The 24964-nt window shown below is 35.4% G+C and overlaps 1 protein-coding gene across 3 annotated transcripts in view; it reads left to right on the top strand.

The window, feature by feature from the left end:
- The window catches only part of RIMBP2 (RIMS binding protein 2), a 162535-nt gene that overhangs the window by 71840 nt on the left and 65731 nt on the right, over positions 1-24964 (top strand). For all 3 annotated transcript variants that reach the window (XM_027814017.2, XM_027814018.2, XM_055712049.1), the window contains exon 5: positions 19801-19890. In XM_027814017.2, coding sequence (XP_027669818.1) covers positions 19801-19890 — 90 coding nt within the window. The remainder of the gene's footprint in view (positions 1-19800; positions 19891-24964) is intronic.

Here is a 24964-nt window from a genome sequence, read left to right as displayed (position 1 = left end):
TTGTGATACAGAGCAAGCACTGATGAAAGCATAAACTACAATTGAAATGTACACCTTGATTTTTTCCAAAGATTTAGTGGTTGTGTTCACTGAAGTCTGAACTGGTGTTTAAAATGAGGACTTGCCTTGAGATTATATTTTTAGTGTACATTTCACTGGACGGCAAAGCAATTACTACTTAAATTTAGGAATTATTCTCTACCACATTATAGCAGGATTAGACACATTTTGGCATTAGAGCAACTTTCAGCATACATTTTGCACAGAAGAAGAAATAATGGCATTTGACAATCTGGCAGAGAAAAAAATGTTCAAAGTTTTGATTGGTTTCCAGCCTGTCCAGGAAACAGGATATTTTCAGGTTTTCTATGGCAGAGATGTAGATTGCCATAACTTTGTTTACCATCTTTACTCTGCAGAAGCATATCACTTCATCATGGGCAATTTGGGACCCGCAGGGAAAACTGCTCTTTCATTTTCTACATGTGGTTCAGTTAGCAATGGTCGAATTAAGAGACCAAGTTAAGGAGAGAGCAAAAACTTAATTCTAGTCATTCTCAAAGAAGGAATGAAGTGATGTTAAGTCATTTGGTTAATTATGTAGTTAAAGCCCATTTTAAGTAATATAGTCTTGGCAGCACCAAGACTGAATCATACTGAATTGTGCTGAAAACAGTGAAGGCTCAGATTCTGATCCTCTGAATGAGGCATGAAAACAAATACAAAACATGCTGGCAGTGAGTTTCATTTCCTCTGGGTAAATAAAGCATCACCTGAGTGTTTGAGGGCCACAGTAGTTTGTATTGGGTCAAGCTCCTAATCAAGTGGCAGTTTCTGTTTTGACAAGGACTGAACAGAATCGTAAGTTTGAAGAAATGGAGTTAACAAGCTCCCTTCAGCTGCTGCCTTTCCAGCAGAAAAGCAAAGGAGTAAGGTAACATGGATTCTCTAGCTAGTTACAGTGTCAATAAGAGACCTAACTTAAAATTTCTGCCTTGTAGTTCAATTTTACTAAACTTTTTCCTGTGTTTTTTTAAGCCACCCTAAGGCTGTACAGGTTTTTGTCCTGACTAATTTTCTGCTTTGTGAAGAGCTTCACAGGTCTGTTAAGCAGAACTAAACTTTGCATAGCTGCATGAAATCTGAAATAGGCCTGAGTGAAGGTAATGGATTATGCAGATAATCTGCTATCATACTTCAAACAATTTGAAGCATAGGTGTTTAAAAAGCAATAATTTTATATGGATAATAAAAAAAAAGCGGAAGTTTATACTCACACTATACTGCCAGTAAATAGTAATTTTCTTTTCTTAAAAGAATTTCAGAGTATTTTGTAACAGGAATGTCTTTACATATAGGCTTGGCCATACGTAGATTCCTTCTCCTTAGTGAGAAGGATTTATTCTACAGCTAATTGAAATGTGTGATACTGATTTATTTCTAGTTCTTCTGTCCATTCTCCACTATTTGCTAGTATTATTTGTGAAAGAAGGGAATAACATGAGGACTTAGTGCCTTCTGCCACATGCTGGGTGTAGTGCTGTAAAGGGGAAGTAGAAGGAAAAAGAAATCGTCTTTTATGTAGACGTCACTGTTGGCCTTCACAAGTTGTTCCAGATCAGATATTTTCTTAGAGAATTAGCTAAAGATAGACAGGAATAATAATCCTCTGAACTATAATAAGCATATAATCAGAAATCAATCTTAAAAATAATTTCCACCATTAAATGTAGCGTAAATTGAAGAAGAGGAGAATATGATTAAATCAGGCTTGGGGAAGAAAGCCTGTAGCATCTTTTTCTGTGGAATTCAATTCAGTATTAATTTGCTGGAAGCTTACAAAATAGAACAACCGCTAATAGTGGGAAACTATTGCTAATGGGCGGATGTGCAAGTTGAGGAGAAAGTCAAAACACTGCCATTGCTGTTGAGGTAAATCCTATATCCACATTCTGTGCTCCAGATAGTTTCATGGAGTCTTTCATGCAGGGAGAGAGAAGTCGTATGTTTCATCTTGCAGACAGAGACAATTGTTTGGATCTTGCCTATGACGTATTTTACAACATAATTGTTGGTAGTTTTTCACAGAAATGCTTTAACTGCAAATTCCATGGTATGCTTTCAGCTGGTAGATACATGACCTTTTCCCCTCCCTTTGTTTACCACTTGTTATTTCCCTAGCTCTGCCATGAAGAGATCCTTTTTCCAGTGTCGCTTTGCTACTGGGTATGTCCAGCCTTTTAAAAACCCAGTTTTATGTTGCTGAGGTTCACTCAATTTAAAATATGTGACTGTGGCTGTCCTCTGACCATATATGCAAGTGTAGATCTTCAGATTGATAAAAAGCTCATTTTGGTATTATCCTGAGAGACCTGCTATCTCTGATTGTGTTTTCCTTGTCTTGATTTTTTTAAGGAAACTCAGGAGAACATACTTAAAAAGGCAATTCATCTATTTCTAACTACTGCAAGTAAATTGTATGACTAACTTGTAAAATGCTTACACAAGATTTTTACACTCACATTAACAGCACTAGTCTTTGCAAGTAGGAAAATAGGAATTGATTAGGAAAATTGAGTTTGCATTCCTAAAAGCAGCTTTTATCCCTGATTTCTATCAGACAGGCTTCATACCAAACTGTCCATAGAGGAGGGAAGGAATTGGCAGGAGTGTCCAAATTTGTCCTTTAATGAGATGATAGGTAGTCTTGACTGTCAGAGCAACAAAAACTTTTAAAGAAACAGCAAAATTGTGGTTTCCTTTGGATAAGGGTAGGTGATTTCAGAGCTGATGAGCTGTCTAGACTGTGTTTTGGCAGTCAAAAGATAATATACTTAACAATGCTTTATGTCAAGATTTTTCTTTTTGATTGGCCTACCAGCGATCTTTAAGTCTAATCTGTAAAAACTCTGGAATTGGCACGCTTTCATTGTAGTTGATTTTTGTTTTTCTTAGTGGGGCACACGTGTGTGGATATAGTTTGGGACATGTATGCAAACATACATATTCCTCTCTCCATAATTGGCTTTTCTGGGGCAAGGGACTGGTAGTCAGAACATTAAAAAGTAGTCTGTGCATATTGTAAATGGTACTTTCTGTTACCACACTATGAACAGTGCTGTAGTGGGACAGACTGCCCTGGATTACAGTATGAAATAATCTGAAGTAAGTGAGGATTATACAGAAGAGTAAAACAGTGCAGGCTTTGGTTTTATATGTTGAAATTGCCTTCTGTCATGGATTCTTCTGTATTTAGATTAAAAACTCACATCAACATTGTGGAGGAACTTCATTTTTTAGCAACTGAGAACGCTAATAAGTTTTCTTACATGCATGTATACTGAACAAATTAGACTTTACCTTCCTGTTTTCTTGTGTTTATGGTAGTTTAGGCTCATATATTCTTAAGGCACATGCATTCAGGGAAATAAATGTGTTTGTGAGAGCCTCTGTTTGAGAGAGTGGACCCGAAATCAGTAGTTTACCTATGAAGTGTAAACCGAATTTATATGGAGTGTAAAACATTTAATCAAAAGCAGCACGCTTAGCTTCTTTTCCTTTAGTAGATCATGAGAGTAAGCCCATGATTTTCACATATATACATCATGATTCCTCTGTTTTACAATGTATGTTAATGCCAAAAGGATAGTTCACCAAGAGGCAGCCGCCTCATGAACCTAGATATCATTTGCAATGAGGTGCAAATAAATGCTTCTCGTAGATGTACATGCTGTCAAAATGCTTTTGTGAAAATAGAAGTTAGTTTAGTGCTATAGGCAATGGAAATACTTTAAATGGCGGTTCTGGAGCTATATATTCTGCATTAGGAAATTTAGGAGAAATATTAATCTTTTATGTGCTGTTATGACTATTAGAATGACAGATGTTTTGATTGTCACTGGAGCAGAGAGATCTGTCAAGACATCTGATCTCTGGTACCTCAGTGATCTCTGGTAATCATGTTTTTGAAGGCAGTTGTCATTCTTCATTAGATAGTTGGGAAAAAAAAATAGTGATATGAAATTTATGTTTTAGAATACTTGATAAATGTGCAGCCATTTGAGGCTGTCTTTAATTTTCAGTTTCATTCTTCACATTGCAGATAGCTGTGTCAGAGAGAATTCAGTGATGCTCAACTTCGTTTAAACCTAGTGTCAGTATTACAAAATTTCATCTAGATCTCAAGATAAAAGGCTTGGTGTTTGCTTGAATACTGAAGATCTCTTGGCATTCCTTGTTAAAAATAAATACATCTGGAAAAAATAATTGAAAATTAATTCAATATTAATTAAAAAATACATGTTAATGGAATTCATAATAGACAGGTAGAGAAACAGGTGATGGTATCTGGTCTTCAGTGTCTGAAGTGCTGGAAATTTTTGTATATTTTTTCAATGTTCTCCAAAGATTTGTTTTGCATAGAGAATTACAACTACCTTGCAAGAGACCTATTTCGTACTTCATGAATAGATTTTCAGCTGTAGGTTTGTTTTTAATTGATGTGTTGGGAGAATTCAGAAATTACGCTGATACTGTCTGTGTATGGCTTAGGAGGTTGTTACATAAAGATAAAATGAGGCTTATTTTAATCCAATATTTTTTATCTTTTTCAGTTTAAGATTCATGAGGAAACATAATTTTGATAGTTTTAAGAAACATACAACAAATTTTATCTTTAACAAATAAAGACAAATTATCTCTGTTCATTGTTTTCCTCAATTGCTGATATTGCATAGCCTGTGAGGATCAGAAGCTGTGAAGTGAAAATAAATTCCGATGAAATTGGAACAAACCTACATCTTCCCAGAATATAAACTAATTTCATTCTCTTCCAGGTTTTGGGATGGTGTATGTTACTGTAGGTGTTTCTAAAAATGGGTTTGTCCCTTTGTATGTCTGTGAATGGAAAGAGAAGAAAAATGATTAAGTAGACTACAATGAACTGGTCTTAGTATTTCTGATATTGATTGCAATCCTAACACATTAGATTTTATACCAAATCATATCCTTTATTAAAAAGACTTATGATTTCATTAATCTGTTTGTCAAACTGGCCTTGTTCTTGCTTAAAACTTGAAAAAAGCTTAGATACTGGCCTTTTGGTCCAGGCTTTACAGTCTTTGAATTCTTTTAAAAGCTCTTCAGTGGCTTAGACCAGATCAAAGATACATACTCCATCAGTATTTAAAATTTTAATTTTTTCTTGCAGTTATGATCAATTAAACTGTTTAGTCAGTTGTTCAATGTTGATAACGATCTCCTGAAAAAACTTTGTTGTTTTGAGGTTTTTAGACCAAAGCTGAATGATAGCTGAATGAAGGTATCTTTCAGATGCAGAGCCAGTCAAATGCAGGTATGCAGAATGTTACCATTAAAAGCATCCTAGTTTCTGTCACAAAAGGAAGCTCAGAACCAAGTATTTGAACTGTATTTGTTAGCATACATTAGTTGGCAGTATCCTTCAGTTAGAGTACTGGGAGATTAAAGTAATAATTCATTTAGAAGTAAGGTTTTAAATGCATAAGTATAGGATCAATTTTTTTACACTGTTTTGGTGAGTTAGCAGTTTGAAGTAGAGAAAATAAGACATTCTTTGTGACTAGTGTTTTTCAGTGTTTTTCTTTTTTTTTCTATCCTCAAAGCCTCTCCTTAGAACTTGCACAAAGCTTTAGATTTGTATCTGCCAGAACAATTGATTTTTATGAATTGAAAAAATTAAATGCAGCAAGTCCTGAAGTGAAATATTATTAGCATTGGAATTATTTTCTTTTTGATCTTTAATTCAGCATGAGACATCTTCAACACTTAATTTTGTAAAGTGGAATACTATATTCCAATAGTAGTAGCAGTCCTTTACATTGTCCCACCATTTGTAGAGATTTCCTTGAATAGGGTTATTTTCACTGTCCAGAGTTTCTTTTTTTTATAGTATTTCTCCTTTATATATCATTTGAGTCCAGATTTATTTTCAGTCAGTTCACAAATCAGTGTTTTGCATCGCTATTCCTCCCCTTTCAATTTCTCTCCTTCAGTAAGATTTGCTAGTCAGCTAGTATTTATACAAAAGATGAAGTCTGTGCTCTGATTAGACTCTTCCAGGTTGGTTGCCCTATACGGTCTTCAGACTTAAAAGGTGTTTTCAGGTTGTTTATATTTTAAATACGAATCTTTTGTTAAAAAATTGCAAATGTACAAATCACAACAATGGAAGTTGTATATGTTTTTAAGGAGGACATAAAATAATGTGAATTATATATGAAGAGACAGCAAGAAAGATATTTTAAAAGCTATATTCAGGATACAAGTAATGTGTACTTATACTAAAAAGGTTTTATGGAAAAAAAATTGAATTTCCTAGTGCTTAGATTGTTTTGAGTGACAGAAGGCAAAATCCTTTTGCGGTCTCTGTAACTATTTTACACATCTCATTTCATAAATGAGCAAGTAGCAAAACCATAAACTCTGTGTGTCCCTAATATGTCAAGGTTTTATCTTGGAAACAGCTACGAATAAACTTCGGTTATTTAAATGAATACAAATGCCCTAAGTCCCAGAATGTCCTGGTCTGGTTCAGAGATGTACTAATAGCAAGCTGGAGACAAACATTGAGTGAAAGCTTATAGATCTTTCTCTTCAGCCTCAAGCAGTTAGTTATCACCTTGTAAAGAATAAACCAAAATGTAAATATTTAGTGGTGTTACAGATCACAAAAAGCTTCCCTGCCTCAGGTACTCAAGGAAGCAAGAAGCCGAGTATGGATTTCCAGCCTTCCTTGTATAAATAATATTAATCATACCTTACCAAATTACCCATTATAATGTGCTTTTGTCTCACCTCATCTGGTGGCTGAGAGGTGTCAGGTGCAAGAAGCCCCCCCGCCTTGAACAGCCCCCAGGGGAGTCATGTCCTCTTCCCAGGCAGTGGCTAAAGGCTCAGCTTTGGCTAGTAAGGAAGATGAATTTTAATTTAAGAGTATGATGCAGTACAGCTTGAATGAGCAGGATGAAACTCTGATTCTTTCTGTTTGCCTGTGTCATTAAAGAGGGAAGATGGATGCAATTGCATATATACAGGACTGCTTTCTGAGTAAGTGGGGGTGAAATACGTTCCATTGCTACCACATGTAACTCCAAGTAATGAAATAATTAATGGTTTAAGGCTAGAGGGTAATATACACCAATTTAGTCATGTTGAAGCAAATTTAAGATTATTTGGAGATGCCAAATAATATGTTTGCTAGGACTTGGAAACAGCAAAGAAATAAGCCTGATAGCAACTTTAATGCAGATTTCTAACTGATGATTTTCTACCCTGTTGAAAGTAGTCAGGACTCTCTTTCGATTTGTGTCACAGTTTGGCAAAGGGGAAAATACTAGGGAGATTGGATAAATTCCTTCAAAATCCCACTGCTCTTACCTTGCCTGAATTGTGGCCTTTATGACTTTTTTCCTTTTGATTTTATACTAAGCAGAAGGGTATGTAAATATCTTCCTGGAAGCATTAATTAGATTTAGGAAAGAGAAGATAAGGAAAAGTAATATGTCAAATATATTGTTTAGATTTTATGTTGTTTCTTATATGTTTACACAAAGTATTTTGTTTGTGTTCTACTCTCCTAAAAAATGCCTGGAAAATTATCCTTATGGACTAACTGCAGTGATGCAGAGCAGATTTATGACAGCAAAACAAGAAGTTGTGGTAGTTTTTGAAGGCTTAAAGACTTGGATGTTTATGTACAGTGTGATACGCAGGAGGATTTTTGTGCTGGTATCTTCCTCCGACTCTGCTTTCATATTGCTGTTCAGTACCAGTGAAGTAATGTAAGACCACATTTCCAACGTGTTCATTGCTGGTGACTGCCCCATTTTTTCAGGGATGTCTACAACCAGCAGAGGAATCCAAAATCAGTAAACGTTCTTTTGTCTTAATTACTGAGATACTGCTCGTTCTCTTCATTTGTAATCTGTCAAATAACCTTTCCTAATATCACTTTTGTAACTCCAGGCTGTGAAGTATCTTCAAGCAGCCACTGTTTAAGAACTGTAAAACTACTTTCCTTTTTCCATATGAAGAGGATTTCTTGCCTCCAAAATTATTTATAAATTACTTTATTATAGCTGCTATTTTGTGATATGATTTAAAAAGCAAACCAATATTTTTCATGTTTTTATTTTAAAATATGATTTATTTTTATTAATTTCATTTATAATTAATAATAAATAAACAAAATTTTATTTATTTTAACATAAGTATATTTGATATATTGTATTATATCTATATTATATAGATATATAAATAATATGAAAATACAAAATAAAATAATAAAATTAAAATTGATTTAAAATATGATTTTAAAAGTGAAACAATATATTTAAAAAAAATAATTAGGCAGGGACTTTCTTTTAATTGGGTATGGCCTAATGAAGCTTGGTGCGTTACTGACATACAAGGTTGAACTAAAATTTAAGTAATAAAATGATGACACATTATTTGAAAAAAAAGTCATAATTTTTTTTGATTGCTAGTATTTGCTGGCTTTTGTATTTCTCCTTGATGTCCTTGCAACAGGATGATACTGAGTAGAAGGATAAGAAACAGAATAGCTTTAGTCAGGTGATAGAGCCATTTTCTCTTTTTTTGCGCTTAGGAAGGATGAATGCACAGTTCACTCATTGCTTGCCCAAGGACTGTGAGTAAGGAATAAATTTCAAATTCTCACTGGCAGTCTGTTCAAACTCATTGTTTTGTGATGTATTTGTCCCGAGAATCCTTAGAAAAATAGTATGTGTAAGTTTTCACACCTGTAAATACACATACAGTTACACCATTAAGCTTTGTTAAGGTTGTTACATTTTGCTACACAGATGGAGAAAATCACATCTGTATTGTTTAGAACAAGCTATGTAGCCCTTTCACATTTAATCACATAAAGTTCCATTTTTTTCTAGTTTTCAAACTGTGTTGAAAGAAAATGGTTTAAACCCAGATTTAATTAATAGAATATGATACATGGTGACTTTCTATTGTTAGAGAGCCTTGCAGATGAAAAGGCAGCTTTATGAATTACCTGCGTGTTTGTTCTCCCTAAGGAATGCATGCAAAGCATTGTCCTGATCTCTGTAAATGGGAATTAAGTGTTTTGAGGTGGTCGTGCATTTGTAGGTAATTTTACTTAAGAAAGATTTTGGTTGGACCACAGAAGGACCAGAGTACAGTTTCGTTCAGTTTTTCTTTAAAAATCATGCAGGGAAAGCAGTAGCCTATAATACTTTGTTTGGGTTAACTCACAAATTTATTGTGTTTATATATACCATCTTAGCTTAACAGAAGATGAAAAATTGATTGTACAGTCTTATTTGAAGGCTGCAATATTATCTGTTCTGAAAGCAGAACTTTTGGAGCCTGAAGAGCTGTTTTTGAATGATGCTTCTGGCATTTAACCCTTAAAATCATTCAGCATATTTTAAACATACCTGTCTTGAAATGAAAAATGATCTTCTGTTTTCAAGTCACTTACAGTTTTTAAAAATTGTGCTAAACTTCATGTAGAGATTTCCAAAATTACACAACATATCAATATAAATTTCTGCCTAATAAAATTGCTCTGAGACAACTTAATAATTACTTACGTCACCAGAGTTCAGATGTTTTGGGGTTTTTTTTGACATTTGTTTTTTTAAATGTGTTGCTTAAAATATGCCAATCTATGAAGAAAACATTTAGCTTGTTGAGCTTTAGTTGATGTTATGCTTAGGTTCAGTACATTTCATCCTTTTTTAGTGCCACAGGACCGAGTTTTTCACCTGCTGGGGCATGTTACCATGACAACAGTTGATCTTGTTTGCTATTCTCTCCTCTTTGTGCCTGACAAAAAGGAAAGCTTTTTTGAGAATTTTTTGTGAAAGCTGATCTAATTGCATTTTAATTATCAGTGAAAGAACCAAGAAATGGTTTGATCTGTTTCAGTAAGAATAAGAAATTTCTATTATAAGAAATAGCACAATGAACTTGGCAATTTAATCAAAGTTGACAAGATCCCTCCATGAGCTATTCTGATAAAAAAAGCATCTGCAGCTGATGTGTTACCAGAATACTAACATAGTGGTCTTTATAAGATTGTAACAGGTGTTCTACTGAGAGATCTCCAAGTTCACATTGTTGTATGTTCTGTTGATCAGCAAATGGAAACCTTTATGTCTTAGCAGATAATTAATAGATGCTTTCTGTTGCAGCCTTATCCCTAATGAGCTCCAGTGGTGATCAGAATGGCTGTTAATATTTTTTGGCTGATGTATTTTGTTTGCTCTGCCACTAGTGGAATTGAAGTAAGTGGAAAGTGTGGATAGCAAGTTTCTTATGAGTTAATACGAAGTGTGAGTGGAAATTCACACATGTGCAGAAACCACTAAGATGACGCAATGCATTTTAATTATTTGAAAATATTTGGTAGCATTTGGTTTGATCTACAAGAATAAGTTAGCTTTTTGGCACACCCACTGGCCTGAAGGCAAAAGAATATTTACTACCAATTGGAGATGTGAGACAAAAAATATGTAGCATGATGATAAAATAAAAAGGAAGCATTTGTTGAAGAGGCAGTAGGGAATGTCCCCTTCAGACCATGCCGGCTTGATAGGAACATTCAAATGGGGTTAATGTTTAAGCCACAATGTGTTTTCTCTGTGCCTTTATACAGGACCAGAGAACTTGTTCACTCCTTTCTCCCTTAGCAGTGGATAATTTTTCTTTCCCTTGGTTGTAAGTTGCCCTTGAAGGAACTAGAACTGTGCCATGGTAAATGAGAATTAGACCCTCTGTCTTTCAGGTACACAGATTAATATATTGTGTTGAGAAGTGAGTATAAAAATAATTGAAAGAAAAAGCCTTGAATAAATACTGATTTAGCTTCAGCCCACAAATCAAATTGATTAGCTTTCTAATATTGTGTGAGAGAAAAAACTGCCATAACATTAAGATTAATTCACTACTAGAGGCTGCAGAAATGTTTTTTTTTTTTAACTGTATCTTCAGCCATGTTTATGTTACCAGCAGTTGGATGTTATTTGAAAGGTGGAACACAAATGTGCTTGATTTTTAAAGGAAATAGTAGTAGTTTGAGTAATGAGGTTAGGTGATATCTTCAGGAGGGAAGCCTGAACAAAAGCTAAAATATGTTGTGTACGTGCTCTGTGTGGCTAAATTAGGAATAGCTGCGTTGTCATTGGTAGAATTACTTTGGTATGAAGCTTATATTGGAACTTATGCCTATCAACATAATTTTTTTTATATGGTCACTGGTGAAAGCAGTATCAATAATTGTATAATTTCAGTTATTGGAACAGCCTTAGACTGAAAGTATTACAGTGTTAACAAACATAAATAACTCACTATTAATGAGAATTGTCATCTCCCTTACCCCTTATTTTTCTATGAAGTTGATAGGCCTAAAATTACCTTGAACTGATACTTCAGTTATCAGCTATATATTTTGTACGATTTTTCCACAGCAAGATTATGTATTACTTTGTTATTAAGTAATTAAACAGCTATCCAATAATAACATTTCATTGTAATTGCTGTGATAGTATGAAAAGATGATAATGAAATTGTGAGTTATTCAATTGCTGTCTTGTTGGGGTAGTGTTTGATACTTTCTGCAGAAGTTAAGAAAAAAAGTAATGCTACTTACTGCCACTTAGAGGCCTCATTCCATCTGAGTTGTGAACTGGAAGTGTGCAAAGATGTTTGGTCTTTTGCTTTGAGTATAGAGTCTAGTTGATGCATTCTGCATGTCTAATGGAGGAAGCTAAGCGTCATAAAATACAAACATAACAGCAAATATTGAATAGTGTTATAGATAATATCTGCTTTTTTACTGTGTTCATGATTATTTCCTTCAGCCACGGTGGGTATAAAGCCCAAAAGAAATATCTTGAAGAGAACTTGCATATTTGGTGTTCGTTATAAACAGCTGCAGCTAGAATGTCTGCGCTTATTTATTCACAGATATGGAGACTATAATAAACCATTGCATTTTAGGTATATCTGGAGTTATCACTTTACCCTTTTCATTACACTTTATCATTTTCATTATTAAAACAGATGAGAGGGTCTTGTCATGTTTATAGTGTGTGCCATAGATGAGGAAAATAAGATGGGAGCGTGTGATGAACAATTTTCAGTGATGGCCATAGTCTGAGCAGCAGCAAATCAAATATGGTTACATGTGATTCTAAAATAGGGGAATCTTCTAGAAGTTCGGGTGAGTCAGGTGTTGATGTTTCCTTTTCCTCTCTGATAATGCAAAACATGGCAGTGCGTGCCTTATCATGTAAATCAGTGTTGTTATGGGGGTGACTGATTTGAGGTGGTAAAAACGATCGTGTGGACAAGCTATGAGAAACAGTTGCATGAAAAGCTAATACTCCAAAGGACATGACAAAAAGAGAGTTAATGAAATGAGTTGGTAGCACAAAGCTTGTTATCTTAAGAGTCTTATTGAAGTGAAAAATAATAGCGTGCGTTAATTGTTTGTGCTTCCTCCATAACATCTGGTCCTGGTTGCTGTAGTGCCAAGACACTGGTGGTTTCCAAGTCCAATAAACGGCTACAGTTCTTGCATTCCTTATTCAGTAGTGCTTTTTAAGAAGTGCTATTTTTATGTAGTGTTTCTTATGCTAAATTCAGCCTCCTGATTAGAGGGGTAAAGCTGCATTTGTTTTCCTTTGTTAGAATAAAGTATAATTTGCATGGAAAAGTTCCTATTTTTAAATCGAAGAAAATCAAATTGTCAAGTGATTCTATTGAAAATGCAAGCATTTCTGAGTAGGTTTTCCTTTATCTTAAAAGTGGTAGCAGAAAAAAACTTATGCTTGCCTGTTAATATTCTCTGTAGAAAATCCTTAGTTTTTAAATGTTAACATCATAAATTGTCTTGACTCCTTTCCTGTACTACTTACTAACATGTACTTCATCATGGCAATTGAGAGGAAGAAACAAGTGGAAATAGCAGAACACCTCCAAAGAGAAGTGTTTATCTTTTATTGCATGTAATAGTTTTCCACTGACTTACAATATATAATTCATTAGAAGTGCAACTTTATAACTGTCAAAGTTGCTAACTGTGGAAGCCAGTGCAGGATAGAACGGTACTCTTCATGGCACAGGGAGGGGACATTCAGCATCTTTCAGTGCATTCTTTGATCCCACTTTTGTCTTACTGGTATGCATCCAAAGCAGTTAGTTATAATGGAAGTGGTGTCAGAACATTAACTAACATTAGCAGAACAACAGCATCTCTTGCGAAAGCTGTTTTTCTCTGCTTGCTTCTGGTTCCACTTTGCTCAGTGCTATATTACAAACTGGTTCTAATTCTGCAGGACAGCATCTATCTTTCTTGCATCATCCACATGCTAATTGCAAAGAGAAAATCAGAACGGTTTTAAATGGCAGTTTGTTGTACAGGCAGTGCCTCTCAACCTAGCTCTTTACTTGTCCATGTTGAGGTTCTTAAATAGTTCCACTGTGTACTACTCAGGGTAAGTCAGCTTTGCCTTTAAAATCTAGCTCTTACAAGAAGAAAAAAATTAATTGGTAGTGATGAACCTGACCCTAGAAATTAGTCATTTGCAGGACAAAAAATACATGAGAAAAGATCAGAAGATTCTTCATTTTTCCTTTTTAAGTATCTGTAGACTAGAGGTTTTCACTTTTCTCTTGGATTGATTCTATTATTGTATCGTCAAAATAGAGAACTATCACAGGGGATTATGATCAATGTTCCAATACAGTCATTCCAGGTTACTGGCAGAAATAAGTCTCAAAGAAAAAGAGCTACAAATAAATGAATAGCGTATAACATTTTTTTAAACAAAAATAATTGACAGATGAGCAAGCTAGCACACAGTGAAACAGATGCCTTTCTCCAGGCAATGTAGAACCTTGTTACCCCGACAGTGGTGTCAGATTGTATTATATCTACAGAAGTCATCCTCCTACTGTGAATTTTTATATTCAGTCCTCATATCCATAGGAGAATTTTTATTTTTGCTCTCTTAGAAACACACATTTTTGCCTTCATTTCTGCACTTAAAAAGATGCAATTTATATATAAAGTAACAAAATGTATTGTTATTTTTTCATGGATATTTCTTTATTAATCATCTCATGTTTTGTGAAGTATGTACTGCTGTGTGAGCCTTTATATCTGTGTAGTGCTCTGGGCATCCTTTAAAAAATAGCACACTGCAGGACTTTGTGTTTGTATGCATTTGAGAGTGCTGTCAATTTTCTGATTTGGTTTACTTTGCAGATTCTGAAAACATCATCCTTAGCGGTGTTTTCTTAAATCAAATTGCCTGTCTGAGCTGAGAATGCCTGAAGCATTCCTTACGTTCTGCAGAAAATACCCTTGTGAGATAGACATGCTTAAGACTTTTCAGATTCTTTTTGCAAATTGTCCTACTTATGGTCCTGACATGAATAGAGCTTAATTGACATACCACCACATATGTCATCTATGTAAGTATGGTTTACACTTCCTGTATTTAACTTGGTAAAAAAACTTAAGCAGGAGCAATCTAAGCTCTATGCAACTTCTGCCTACATAGATCAGGAAAAGTTTGGGTTTGTTTTTTTCTGTAGCTAGTTGATGCTAATCTATGACCATACTTTCTGGGGGAGGGTGAAATAGTTCTGCATACAGCTTCTATTGTTTTTTTCCTTATCATTAATTTTCCACATTCATTTCTCTGTAAAATTTTTGGATGCCTGCTAGGCTAGTGATTAAATTGCTTCAAACCTTTGATTTTTTTAAAATGGATACTGTGAAACACAATTAGGAAGGGGGTGACAGACTGTTCAACTAATAATTGAAACCTGATGGTCAAGACTCTGGAGACTTACGAGAAGCTTTTTTGGAAGTATGAAGTACTACATCCTTCTCACTTGTGCATTAGTCTGGTAACATTTAGTCAGCATTTGCCTTTATACTGTGTCTTGGATTAACTGGCTTGATGAGTTCTTAATCTTCACTCTACTTGTCTTTATTAACAGCTGTGTTGGATTGATTTGTATAGGTTAAATGGTAGTCCTTATTTGACTCCAGTAAAATGTTGCTTCTTAGGCACAATTAAATTCTTCGGATTGTTACATACAGTGAATAAATGAAGAACAGGGGAGAAGGCAGTAGGGGAAAAAAAAGACAAAACTCATTAGATTTGTAAAAAGAAGTCAAAAGCTAATTGTAAAAAGAAAATATGAGGAAAGAGTGCATGGAAATGCTTTATGAAGGTTTGTTTTTTGGGCAGGTACTGGTTTGTTGTCAAGAAGTTTAAAAATTTAAATCATGTCAAGCTCCAAAATGAGTTGCAAAATCCTATAAAATCTCCTCTTAGGTCCAAGTCATAACATAGTGGTGCCTCTTCCCATGTTCCCTTTAGAATTTGGTAGAGTTATTAAATTGAGAATGTAGAAGTCTGTGGCGGAGAATTCCTAGCACTCACAAGCAAGCTGGAGGCAAGAAGCATGTACCCAGCCTATTGCCAGGAAGTCTGTCATTTGTGATGGCTGCCCTATGTATTTGCTGACCTCTTCTTTTTGTTGACTTGGAGGTTCTGTTTGGAATTGGCACTTGTAAGAGCTACAGTGAGAAGTGTTGCCCTGTTGTTAATGCATTCAGTGCTGGCTGCCAAGTAAAGGAGAGAGAATGGAAAAATACTCTTTTTATTTCAGTATAGCAGCTTAAGAAAGGTCAGCCTTCATGTGTGAGAAGCTGGGATTTTTATAAGGCATCTTAAAATGTGTTTGAAGTTTCAGTGCTCTTTCAGGATCCAGTCATAAAATCCTAATGAAGACAACTGACAACATAGTCAAATGATAATCAAATGTGTTGGATTCCCCCCAAAACAAACCCCACGTTTTTGCATGCCACTCTGGCCCCAGTTCAAATGGTCGTATAGGCAGTGGGGGTCTGACAGCACTTCTGAGAAGAGCAGCCATAAACCAGCAACTTTGAGAGGTTGACTGTGGGCCAATAAGAATTTATACCAGAAATTTTAGTTTTCTGGTTTGTACGTGGAAGAGAACAGTAAAAATGTGCTTTTCCTCTACATTACTTCAATTCTTATTTTTGATACATGAATTGTCTATTGCATGGAGTTTAGTTCTATGGCAGCTGTGGTCTTTTTTTGTTGAAGATTTATGTTCAACTGATCTGGAAAATATTGAGGCAGATACTGTTAAGGAATGGATTACTTCACCAAAGTCAATGGATTAGACAGTAAATCACAAACTGCAGTGATGCATAACTATCATTTGCAAAATTCCAGGTGGTATCCAGTGACAAGAGAGGAGGAGACATAGTAAGTACTGTAAGTGTGGTTCTCCAAGTAACAGTTAGCATCTGGAAAGATTCAGCACTGGAGAAACTGGTCATGAGGAATTTTGAGAGAGAACATAACTTTGCTGAAATACTGTTCATGTATACTACACATAAACTAGCATGTGTTGCGCTTTGGGCAGTAGTTATGTGCCGCTTCAGTTAAACCATGTCATGGGTTACTTTCAGGTTCATGACTGATAATTCTATGCAGCAGCTAAATTACTGAATCTGCCAGAATTCTTCTGTCAAAGCCCCTGTTGTAAAGGTTCATTGTTGTTGAGAGATGACTCAGGTAAACAAATTGAAACTAATATTGTGGGAATTTCTGAGTTTACAGTAGTTATGACGTGGATCATTTCCAGAAGACAGCTCAGTAAAGGGACTTGGCTAAAATTTGCAAGATATTGGTTCAATTTCTGGCTTTTACCACATGTTACTTGCTCTAAGACCTTTGAAAAGTCATTTATGCTTTGTTCTGTAATGCTTTTTGTGACAGCAAGCAGTCTAAATATTGTAAGTGAACATGTATTTATGTCACTTCCAAACACACTGATAATATATACAAATACATTCTATCCTTACTGCAAATACTGCAAGTGGAAATTTTGCACCTGAGGTTTGGTTGCTGGGTCTCTCTTTCTGTATGTTTTAGGCTAGAAGTGTAACAGTAATTCCTGCTACTGTTTCCAGGGGATTCTTGATCTTTACAGATTTAGTTGGGATGGCCAATATAGGTGGGCTTTACCCTGGTAAATGTGGAAGAATGCTGAGAGCAGCTATGATGAACAGAGACACAAGCCAAACGTAGTAGGCTTATAACTAAGGACCAATGAAACTGGGATGGTTACTGCCCTACTTCTATTCATCCTTGCAAGTAACATTATAAAATATATTTTATTCAGGTAGGACTAACAGCCATCCCAGTTGCTGTGCCATCTATCATAAAATATTCTCTGTTCTGGAGAATTTAAGTAGGGTGACAAAGATGCTGGCCTAGATTGCTGTCAATTACTCCTCCTTTCCTCCCTGCTGTTTGCTGCTTGAATTCCTTTTAATAACATTATTAAAACCTGATAACTCATTGTCACTTGTTCCCCATTAAAGCCAGGTGAGCAGTATTGATTTGTAACAAATGCAAATTGATCTGTTAAAGTCAGTGTCGAATCTGACTTGACAAAACCTGCAGTTGTAAGGTTTCAGAGCAGGTAATGTAGTTTATTTTTACATTGTGAAGTGCAGAATAGACACACAATGCTTTTCAAGTGACTTTCAGCAATTAATAGCACACTGATTTATTTGCATATCCAAGGAAGTGTTCTGTGCAGTTTGATATTATAAAAATATGTATTGATTCACACCATTGAAAATGCATTGTGAGCTAAGAAATGCTTCTGGTTTTGGCCTTCAGAACTGTCTAGCATCTCACAGAGCCTGACTGCTGCTTTTAATTGCGCCCTGAACAACAGACTGAACAGACATGAAAAATTATAATTGCTGAGCTCTTTATGTGTGAGTTGGTAGGTATATCTGCAGTCAGGAGACTGTGAATATGCTGCAGTTTGTCATCTTAGTTTAGTTCAGTGCAGTAGCCCTTGACACTTAGTCAAGAGAACGGCTTCCCACAGATGATGAGATGTTCTGATACTATACCATGATGGTGTTGTAACATGTTATTACTTAAGATGAACTAATCTTCACTATCTTTTGTTTATGTTCAAATTTAACTAGTAAGGTTGGCATTCGAGGTGTGGGCAGAAATGGAGTACCTTCTGCAGAATTAACTGATATGTTAAAATCACAGTTATTCAGAATTACCTTTTCTGTGGGAAATCTTTTATGAAACTGACGTTTTAATCCCACTTTCTAAGCAGAACTATTCACTATCCATTTAGCTGACCAATTTTTAACCCAGTGGTTAATTTCAATCAGACTTGGATGTCACACCTTCTTAGGTATTAGTCAAGTAGCCATCAGGCAAAAATCTGTAAGCTTCACTAGTTCTGATGATCAGGTAATGAAGCTTAGGAAGCAATTTAGATAACCAGTTTAACAACTTCTTTTCATTGAAAATATTAGTTTTCCATTCAAAACATGATCTTGTGTGCAGAGAGTTTTGAAATTGACTGAAGAAAGGTGTACTTAAAATAGCAAGTTTTTTGGTTCCAGTATATGAAAAACATTTAAATATCAGAATCTTTAAATATCTTTTTTAAGGCTTACCTTGGTAGATAAAAAATTGGCAGTTTATATTTTTTTCATATTGAGAATTTAAAGATAAATTGTGATAAGGCATTAATTGAACAGTTTTTCTTAAGATCTCATCAGAATTAGCAGAGAAATCTACTGATTGTGTGGATTTTAATGGTGTAAAGCCATAAATTAATTCAAATCACTCAAAAGTTGGCCCAGTTTTGCCCTCCTTGGTATATACTAGTTTTTGGCAAATATAACCAATGATTTCAGAAGATAATGTATAATGCACACTGTGGGATGGAAAGATTACAGATCACCGAGCATGACTGACTGCAGCTGTCATAAGGAATTCAATTTAAGGTTTAATCCCAGATAACTACATTTGTGAACTTGTGCAAAAAACTGTCAGAAATATTGGAGGATGATGCTGTTTTTTTCCTGAGCTACATGTACTTTGATGTGTGACCTAACAAAGCATTTCCACCTCTCTAGTTTAACCTTTGACTATATATTTGAGTTTTATTTACTCTTAGAATTTTCCTCTTCGTAGTGCTGTCTAATCAAATAAAAATACATTACTGAGGCTGTAGTTAATACCTTAATCTTTTAGGCATGGGTTACTTGCCTTTTGATTTCCATCTGCATTTCTGATTTGCCTCCCACTGTAGTGCATAGATACTCTACCCAGATTCTAACAACATCTGTATTAGGATATGTATATATACCTATATTATCTATAGATGTCCATTAAAAGTGTGATACGTGAATATAAAAATGTGTACATAAGTATACGTTCCGCTTGTTGGCTTTTGTCCTCAAAATGCCTTCTCAAGACTTAAGTTCGATAGCATTACTATTTTTCTGAAAGCCAAGTCTCTTTCTTTTCCCAGCTGTATGTGAGGCAGCCAGGTTTGAGCTCTTTGTTACATCTACATTTTTTAATTGTTATTTTTATAGGCACCAGGCCTGTAAAGTCAGGTCATCTCTTTTTGCTTGCACGTCTTTAATCAGATCATCTACTGGAAACATGTGGGTTTACAATAGAGCCAACTGTAATTGCAAGCTAATCTGCTGATTCTGCACCTTCAGTGCCTTTGGCTGTGTGCCTGATATTACTCTTAATAGTTTGTTAATACCAAATGCAAAAACATAGCTTCCTTAAGCACTTAATAGGATGTACTGTAATGGAGATAAATGGCCTGTAGCAGTCTTTATTTGTGTTTTAGGAAAATGAACTGAAGGATGCTGTCCAAGAAAAGAATCGCCTGAGCCTTCAGTATGCAAGTGTGTCCGCAAAAGCACTGCAATATGACCAGGTAACATCATAAGCACAGATCTCATACATTCATTTATTACAAAAATCAGGCTGCAGAGTGGATGGAAGTGGATTGTGTAGTCATTTTTTCTGATTTGCTGCTTCTACTTGAGAACAGAAAATATTTTCATTAAAAATTACAAAACATTATTTTTATGAACAAATGTTATTTTCAAGTGAAAATGTAAGACAGATAGACTTCAGAGAGGTACATCATTCCTCTGATGCATATTTTCTTAGTATTGTAAATTGGTATTATGCTTTGGTAAAAAGGCTTTTGGTGATTTTGATGAGACTTGATTGAAAATTTCTCTTTTTCTGAAAAATACTGATAGGAATGATTTCTTTCTAGGAGGTCTTTTTCCTATCCTTCCACATTTTTCATTTGCATTTTAAAATTTCGTAATAAGATGTTGAAAAGGTCTTGCCCAAAAGTCTATTTAGCAGTTATTTCCCGTGTAGCATAGCATAATTGCAGCTATTGCAGATCCTAATATAAAAACTAATTTTATAGCAAAGATTTTTCTCCAGTTCTTTTCTGTGCCTGTTATGGGATAAAAAATATCTTTCTGACTACAGTGTGATTATACCTATGGCAAATACTGTATGGCGTGACTAGCATGGGAGGAGTGGCTGATGTGCTTTACCTCACCACATACGCACTCAGTGGAAGAAACATCATGAACAGCCACTTTACAGGGCTACATTTAGCTAAAAATAAAAACTCCAATTTGAGATTTCTACAGGGCTTTAAGTGAGTTGCTCGGCAACCTCATTCATATCAGAAGAGCTGTAACTCACACAGGCTGTGATGAAAGCCCATCCTCAAAGCTTGCAAAGCAGTGGTAACCGCTTGCTTTGATATCTCTGACTGGTTCATGTTTACAGAGTAGTTCACTGCTGAATTTCCAAAGCAAAGGAGGTCTGATTAAGTCCTTGAGACAATAAGAATTACTAAAATTCATAGATGGCTATGCATGTTCTCTACACTTTGTGTGTAGCACCTGGTATTGAAGCAGACCTGAAATTTCCTGTTGCTGAAGCATTTAAATTGTTGCAATATAAAAAGACAGTGTGAGAATACTTCATGATAGGAGGAAGCCGTGTGTATCATAGCATTACTTAATTTTATTAATCCATCTGTCTAGAATTGCTCCCTTTCCTAATGTTTTTCTTTTCTCTTTATTTTTGTTTTGCTCTTTACTTGATGAGGCACATAAAGTCTTGCTTGGGCAGTTTTATATTCTAGCTGACACAGGAATAGCATGCAACATTAATGCAGTGAAGATTGAGTATACTGGTGACGCTAAAAGTGTTAGCCTTCTTGCTATCAGAAAGTGAAGAACCATGCAGTAAATAATGCTTTATTACAGGTAATGTTTTTCTCTTACTATAGTGAAGAGCTTGAGGTACATTGCAAAACCTAGTAAAAGCAATTTATAATATAAAGGTAAAATATCAACCTTTGACACATTAGGCACTGTCATGTTTTAACCCTGGCTGGCAACCAAGCACCACGTAGCTGCTTGCTCACTCCCCCCAACCCAGAGGGATAGGGAGGAGAATCAGAAAGGAATGTAAAACTCAAGGGTTGAGGTAAGAACAATGTAATAATTCAAACAGAATAAAAAGGAAAGAACAGTAATAATAACAATAACAGATGTAATGAGGAAAAGGATAAAATCCAAAGGGAAAGGGAGAAAGGAAAACAAGTGATGCACAGTACAACTGCTCACCACCTGCTGACCGATGCCCAGCCAGTCCCTGAGCAACAATCCTCAGGCCCCAGCTAACCCACCCAGTTTCTGTACCAAGCATGATATCCCACGGTATGGAATGCCTCTTTGGCTGGTTCCGATTACCTGTCCTGGCTGTGTCCCCTCCCAATTTCTTGCGCCCCTCCAGCCCTCTGGCTGGCAGGGCCGAAGAAACTGAAAAGTCCTTGACTTAGTATAAACATCACCCAGAAACAACTAAAACCATCAGTGCCTTATCAAAATTGTCCTTACATAAAAAAAAAGCGCTGTACTAGCTACTAAGAAGAAAATTAACTGCATCCCAGCCAAAAACAGGACAGTCACTAAATTAGTCATAAAATTACCTTTTATTATTGTAGTGTCAGTATTTGTCATACTTACATGGGGGTTTGTTTCTTCAAATACTTGGAAGTACTGTGAAAGGCACAGTGCAGCAGTTCTGGATACCTGTACTACTAATTTAATATCATAGCCTCAGTAAGATCAAAGACTTGCATTAAGTGTACCCTCTCACTTTCAACAATTTTAACAATATGCAATCTTTGCAGTATGCCCTGAATGTTAACAAACCTTATGTTTTCCTTCTTGCATAACAGATTTTCTGAGGGAATTACTTGGGGTTTGCTGTTTGTTTTTTTACTATTCAGAAAGTGTGAAAATATACAACTTTGGATGTGGAGGTTGGAGCAGAATTCTAACAGAGATAGGGCTCAGCCCTGAAGGGGAAAACCTGCCTAAAATTTATTCTTTTTCACCCTTGAGAGCTGGCCTGAAAAACAGGCCAACTTTAAGCAAATGGGACTGGAGGAATATTTGTGCATTCTGTTATGTAGCACAAATAAAACTACTGCTCATTTTTACACAATGTAGTTGCTGAAATTTGACTCTAGAAGGGAGGAGGTACGAGGCTGAGTACTTTTAAAACCACAAAATAAAGCTGAAATTATACATAATTTACCTGATACAGTTTTAGTACTCTGCATAAGAGAAACAAATTTGCATTCCTGGAATGGAGTACTTGTGAAAAGATTTTGTCCCCTTAGGAGTGCTGTGACACTGGGCTTTAACTTGTTTTCCTGCTCATCTGAATGTATATGGGCTACTGTTTTTGTGTAAAAATAGAACAGGCTTTATATGCTCAGAATTTATTTCCACAGTACATGAAATCATACCATTTTCGTGGTAGTTTCTTCATAATGTTTTCTGAACAATGTCGTTGTTTGAGAAATTGGCAGGTCTCTTAATGTCTAGAATTAAGGCAGGTGGTGGGTTATAAGGCTGATAGAGCTTCCCACCAATGAAATAAACTGCTGGTTTGTTCTGGCGTGCTGTTTTTCAATAACTAGTTTCTGTTTTAAGTGCTCAGGTAGTGGAAGACACCTTAGTGATATTCTGGCCTTCATAACTGACTCAAATGACAGCACATTTAGTAAGTTTGAAGATATGGGAAGAAAAATTGGTTGATGCATCAAACAGATAAACATCATAGATCAAAATGTTCCCTCTTTCTGTCATGAAATTAGAACTGTTTATGATGGCGCTCTATTTAAGTCAACTGGTTTTGCCACTGGGAACACTGATGTTTTGATGTGTTCTGTGTGTAATTCAGATTCATGTATATCCCGTATGTTCTTAAACAGCCTATGATAACAAACAGCATTAAATTCACATTTAAGAACAAACATTTTCTAAACAAACAACAAAAAAACAAATTATAGACTTGTCAAGTTTTATACTGCCTTATGGGTTATATAAATGGGTGTATCACAGCATTCTGTGTGATACACAACCTTTAGAGGAGAAAGTCTTGGCAAGAATGCCCTGTAGAAAGACTAAGTTATCAGTGTTGCTGGAAGTAAGAGTAATTATCGGAAGGTGCTTGGTAGTTTTGCTTGTGTTCTTTCCAGCTTGCAAAATGAAGATGTACACAGAACTTTGTTTGAAAGCTGATCTGCCAAAAGAAAAAGATAAATTATCAGAACCATTTCTGTATTCCTAAACTTTAATTTAGATATGGACTTTGAGATCCTAAATGAAAGGTTCTGACATGTATAAAATATTTACAGTTCTACCTGTCTCTAACTTACCTCTTTCAAAAATTACATTAACAGCTTGATAGGTACCTTTTGTTCTGATAGCTCTTTCACTGCCAGCAGGGAAAAGCACATGGCAGAAAGGTGCTGCACTCACCAGGTCCGCAAAATTATTCAGACTATGATGACTAGTAAGTTTTAGAAAATTCTTTACAAAAGTAGTTAGTTGGTATCAATTGTTTTTAGAGACAGGGAAAACTAAAGCCTGAGAAAAATTAACCTATTCTTGAAACTTGTTCCAAATATGGTACTTCATTTATCCTCAGTAAATGAACAGAGAATCACAGGCAATAACAAAATTGCATTGTTGATAGTGATACCTCATTGCTTCCTTTTTCCACTCCATTATTCTTCAGCAATAAACACTGACTGGTCTGAGCAATGAAATACAATACAAAGGATGCAGGAAGTTAATAGAGTCTGTAAATCCATTGTTTAATAGTTTCCTTAGTTATGAAGAAATGAGGAAGAAGAAAAATCTGTGCACAGAAAAAAAAATCATGAGGTTGGCAATAATTGCATCAATTCTTGTGGAAAACATGATTTATTCCATTTCCCTCTTTCTTTTTTCTAGTCCACTGCACTCTAAAGAGCCCTCTTGCAGAGATGAATACAAGGGCTGGCTGCGACCATTTAGATTGTTTGGTCCATGGCAGAATTTGCAAGTTAACAAACTGGAGCCAGAAGGCAAATAGAAAGGCTGAATCAGTTTCTAAAAGATCACTTTAGAAAATGTCCGGGAGATATCCATGTCAGATACTGCTTAATGCCATTGGTTCTTTAAAAAACCCAAGAAATTACAGTAATTAAAGTGGAAAAAAAGAACTTGTCACTTCCTTAACTGGTTAGAAGGAAACATGAGCTGCACCAAGGTTAAAGGCTATGCTTATCCCAATACTTTGTAGTGCTTTGCCTTTCCTTAGTCAGTAATCCTGTCAGCATTGTTTATGCTTCTGTGCTGTGTTGTGGTTAACAAAGGAAAACAGATGCTTCTTGGAATGCTGTTCACTAAAATATGGCTATTTCTTTTGCTTTCTTACCTTCTATCAACATTGCAGGGAAGTGGAAATAGTATGTGAACATTACGTATGTTTTTTACCTGGGTGATCATTGCTGGTGGGTTTTCATTCTTATTGTAAAAAAAAAATGCAGTTTCTGATATGATACAAGCTGTAACAATCTGATTGTTGTACATCAATAGGGGACATAAAGTCATAAAATGATC

This window comes from Falco cherrug, chromosome 1 (genome assembly GCF_023634085.1).
Source record: "Falco cherrug isolate bFalChe1 chromosome 1, bFalChe1.pri, whole genome shotgun sequence".
NCBI classification, from domain to species: domain Eukaryota; kingdom Metazoa; phylum Chordata; class Aves; order Falconiformes; family Falconidae; genus Falco; species Falco cherrug.
The sequence above is the reverse complement of the archived record's forward strand: the minus strand, read 5'-3'. Positions and strand labels throughout refer to the sequence as shown.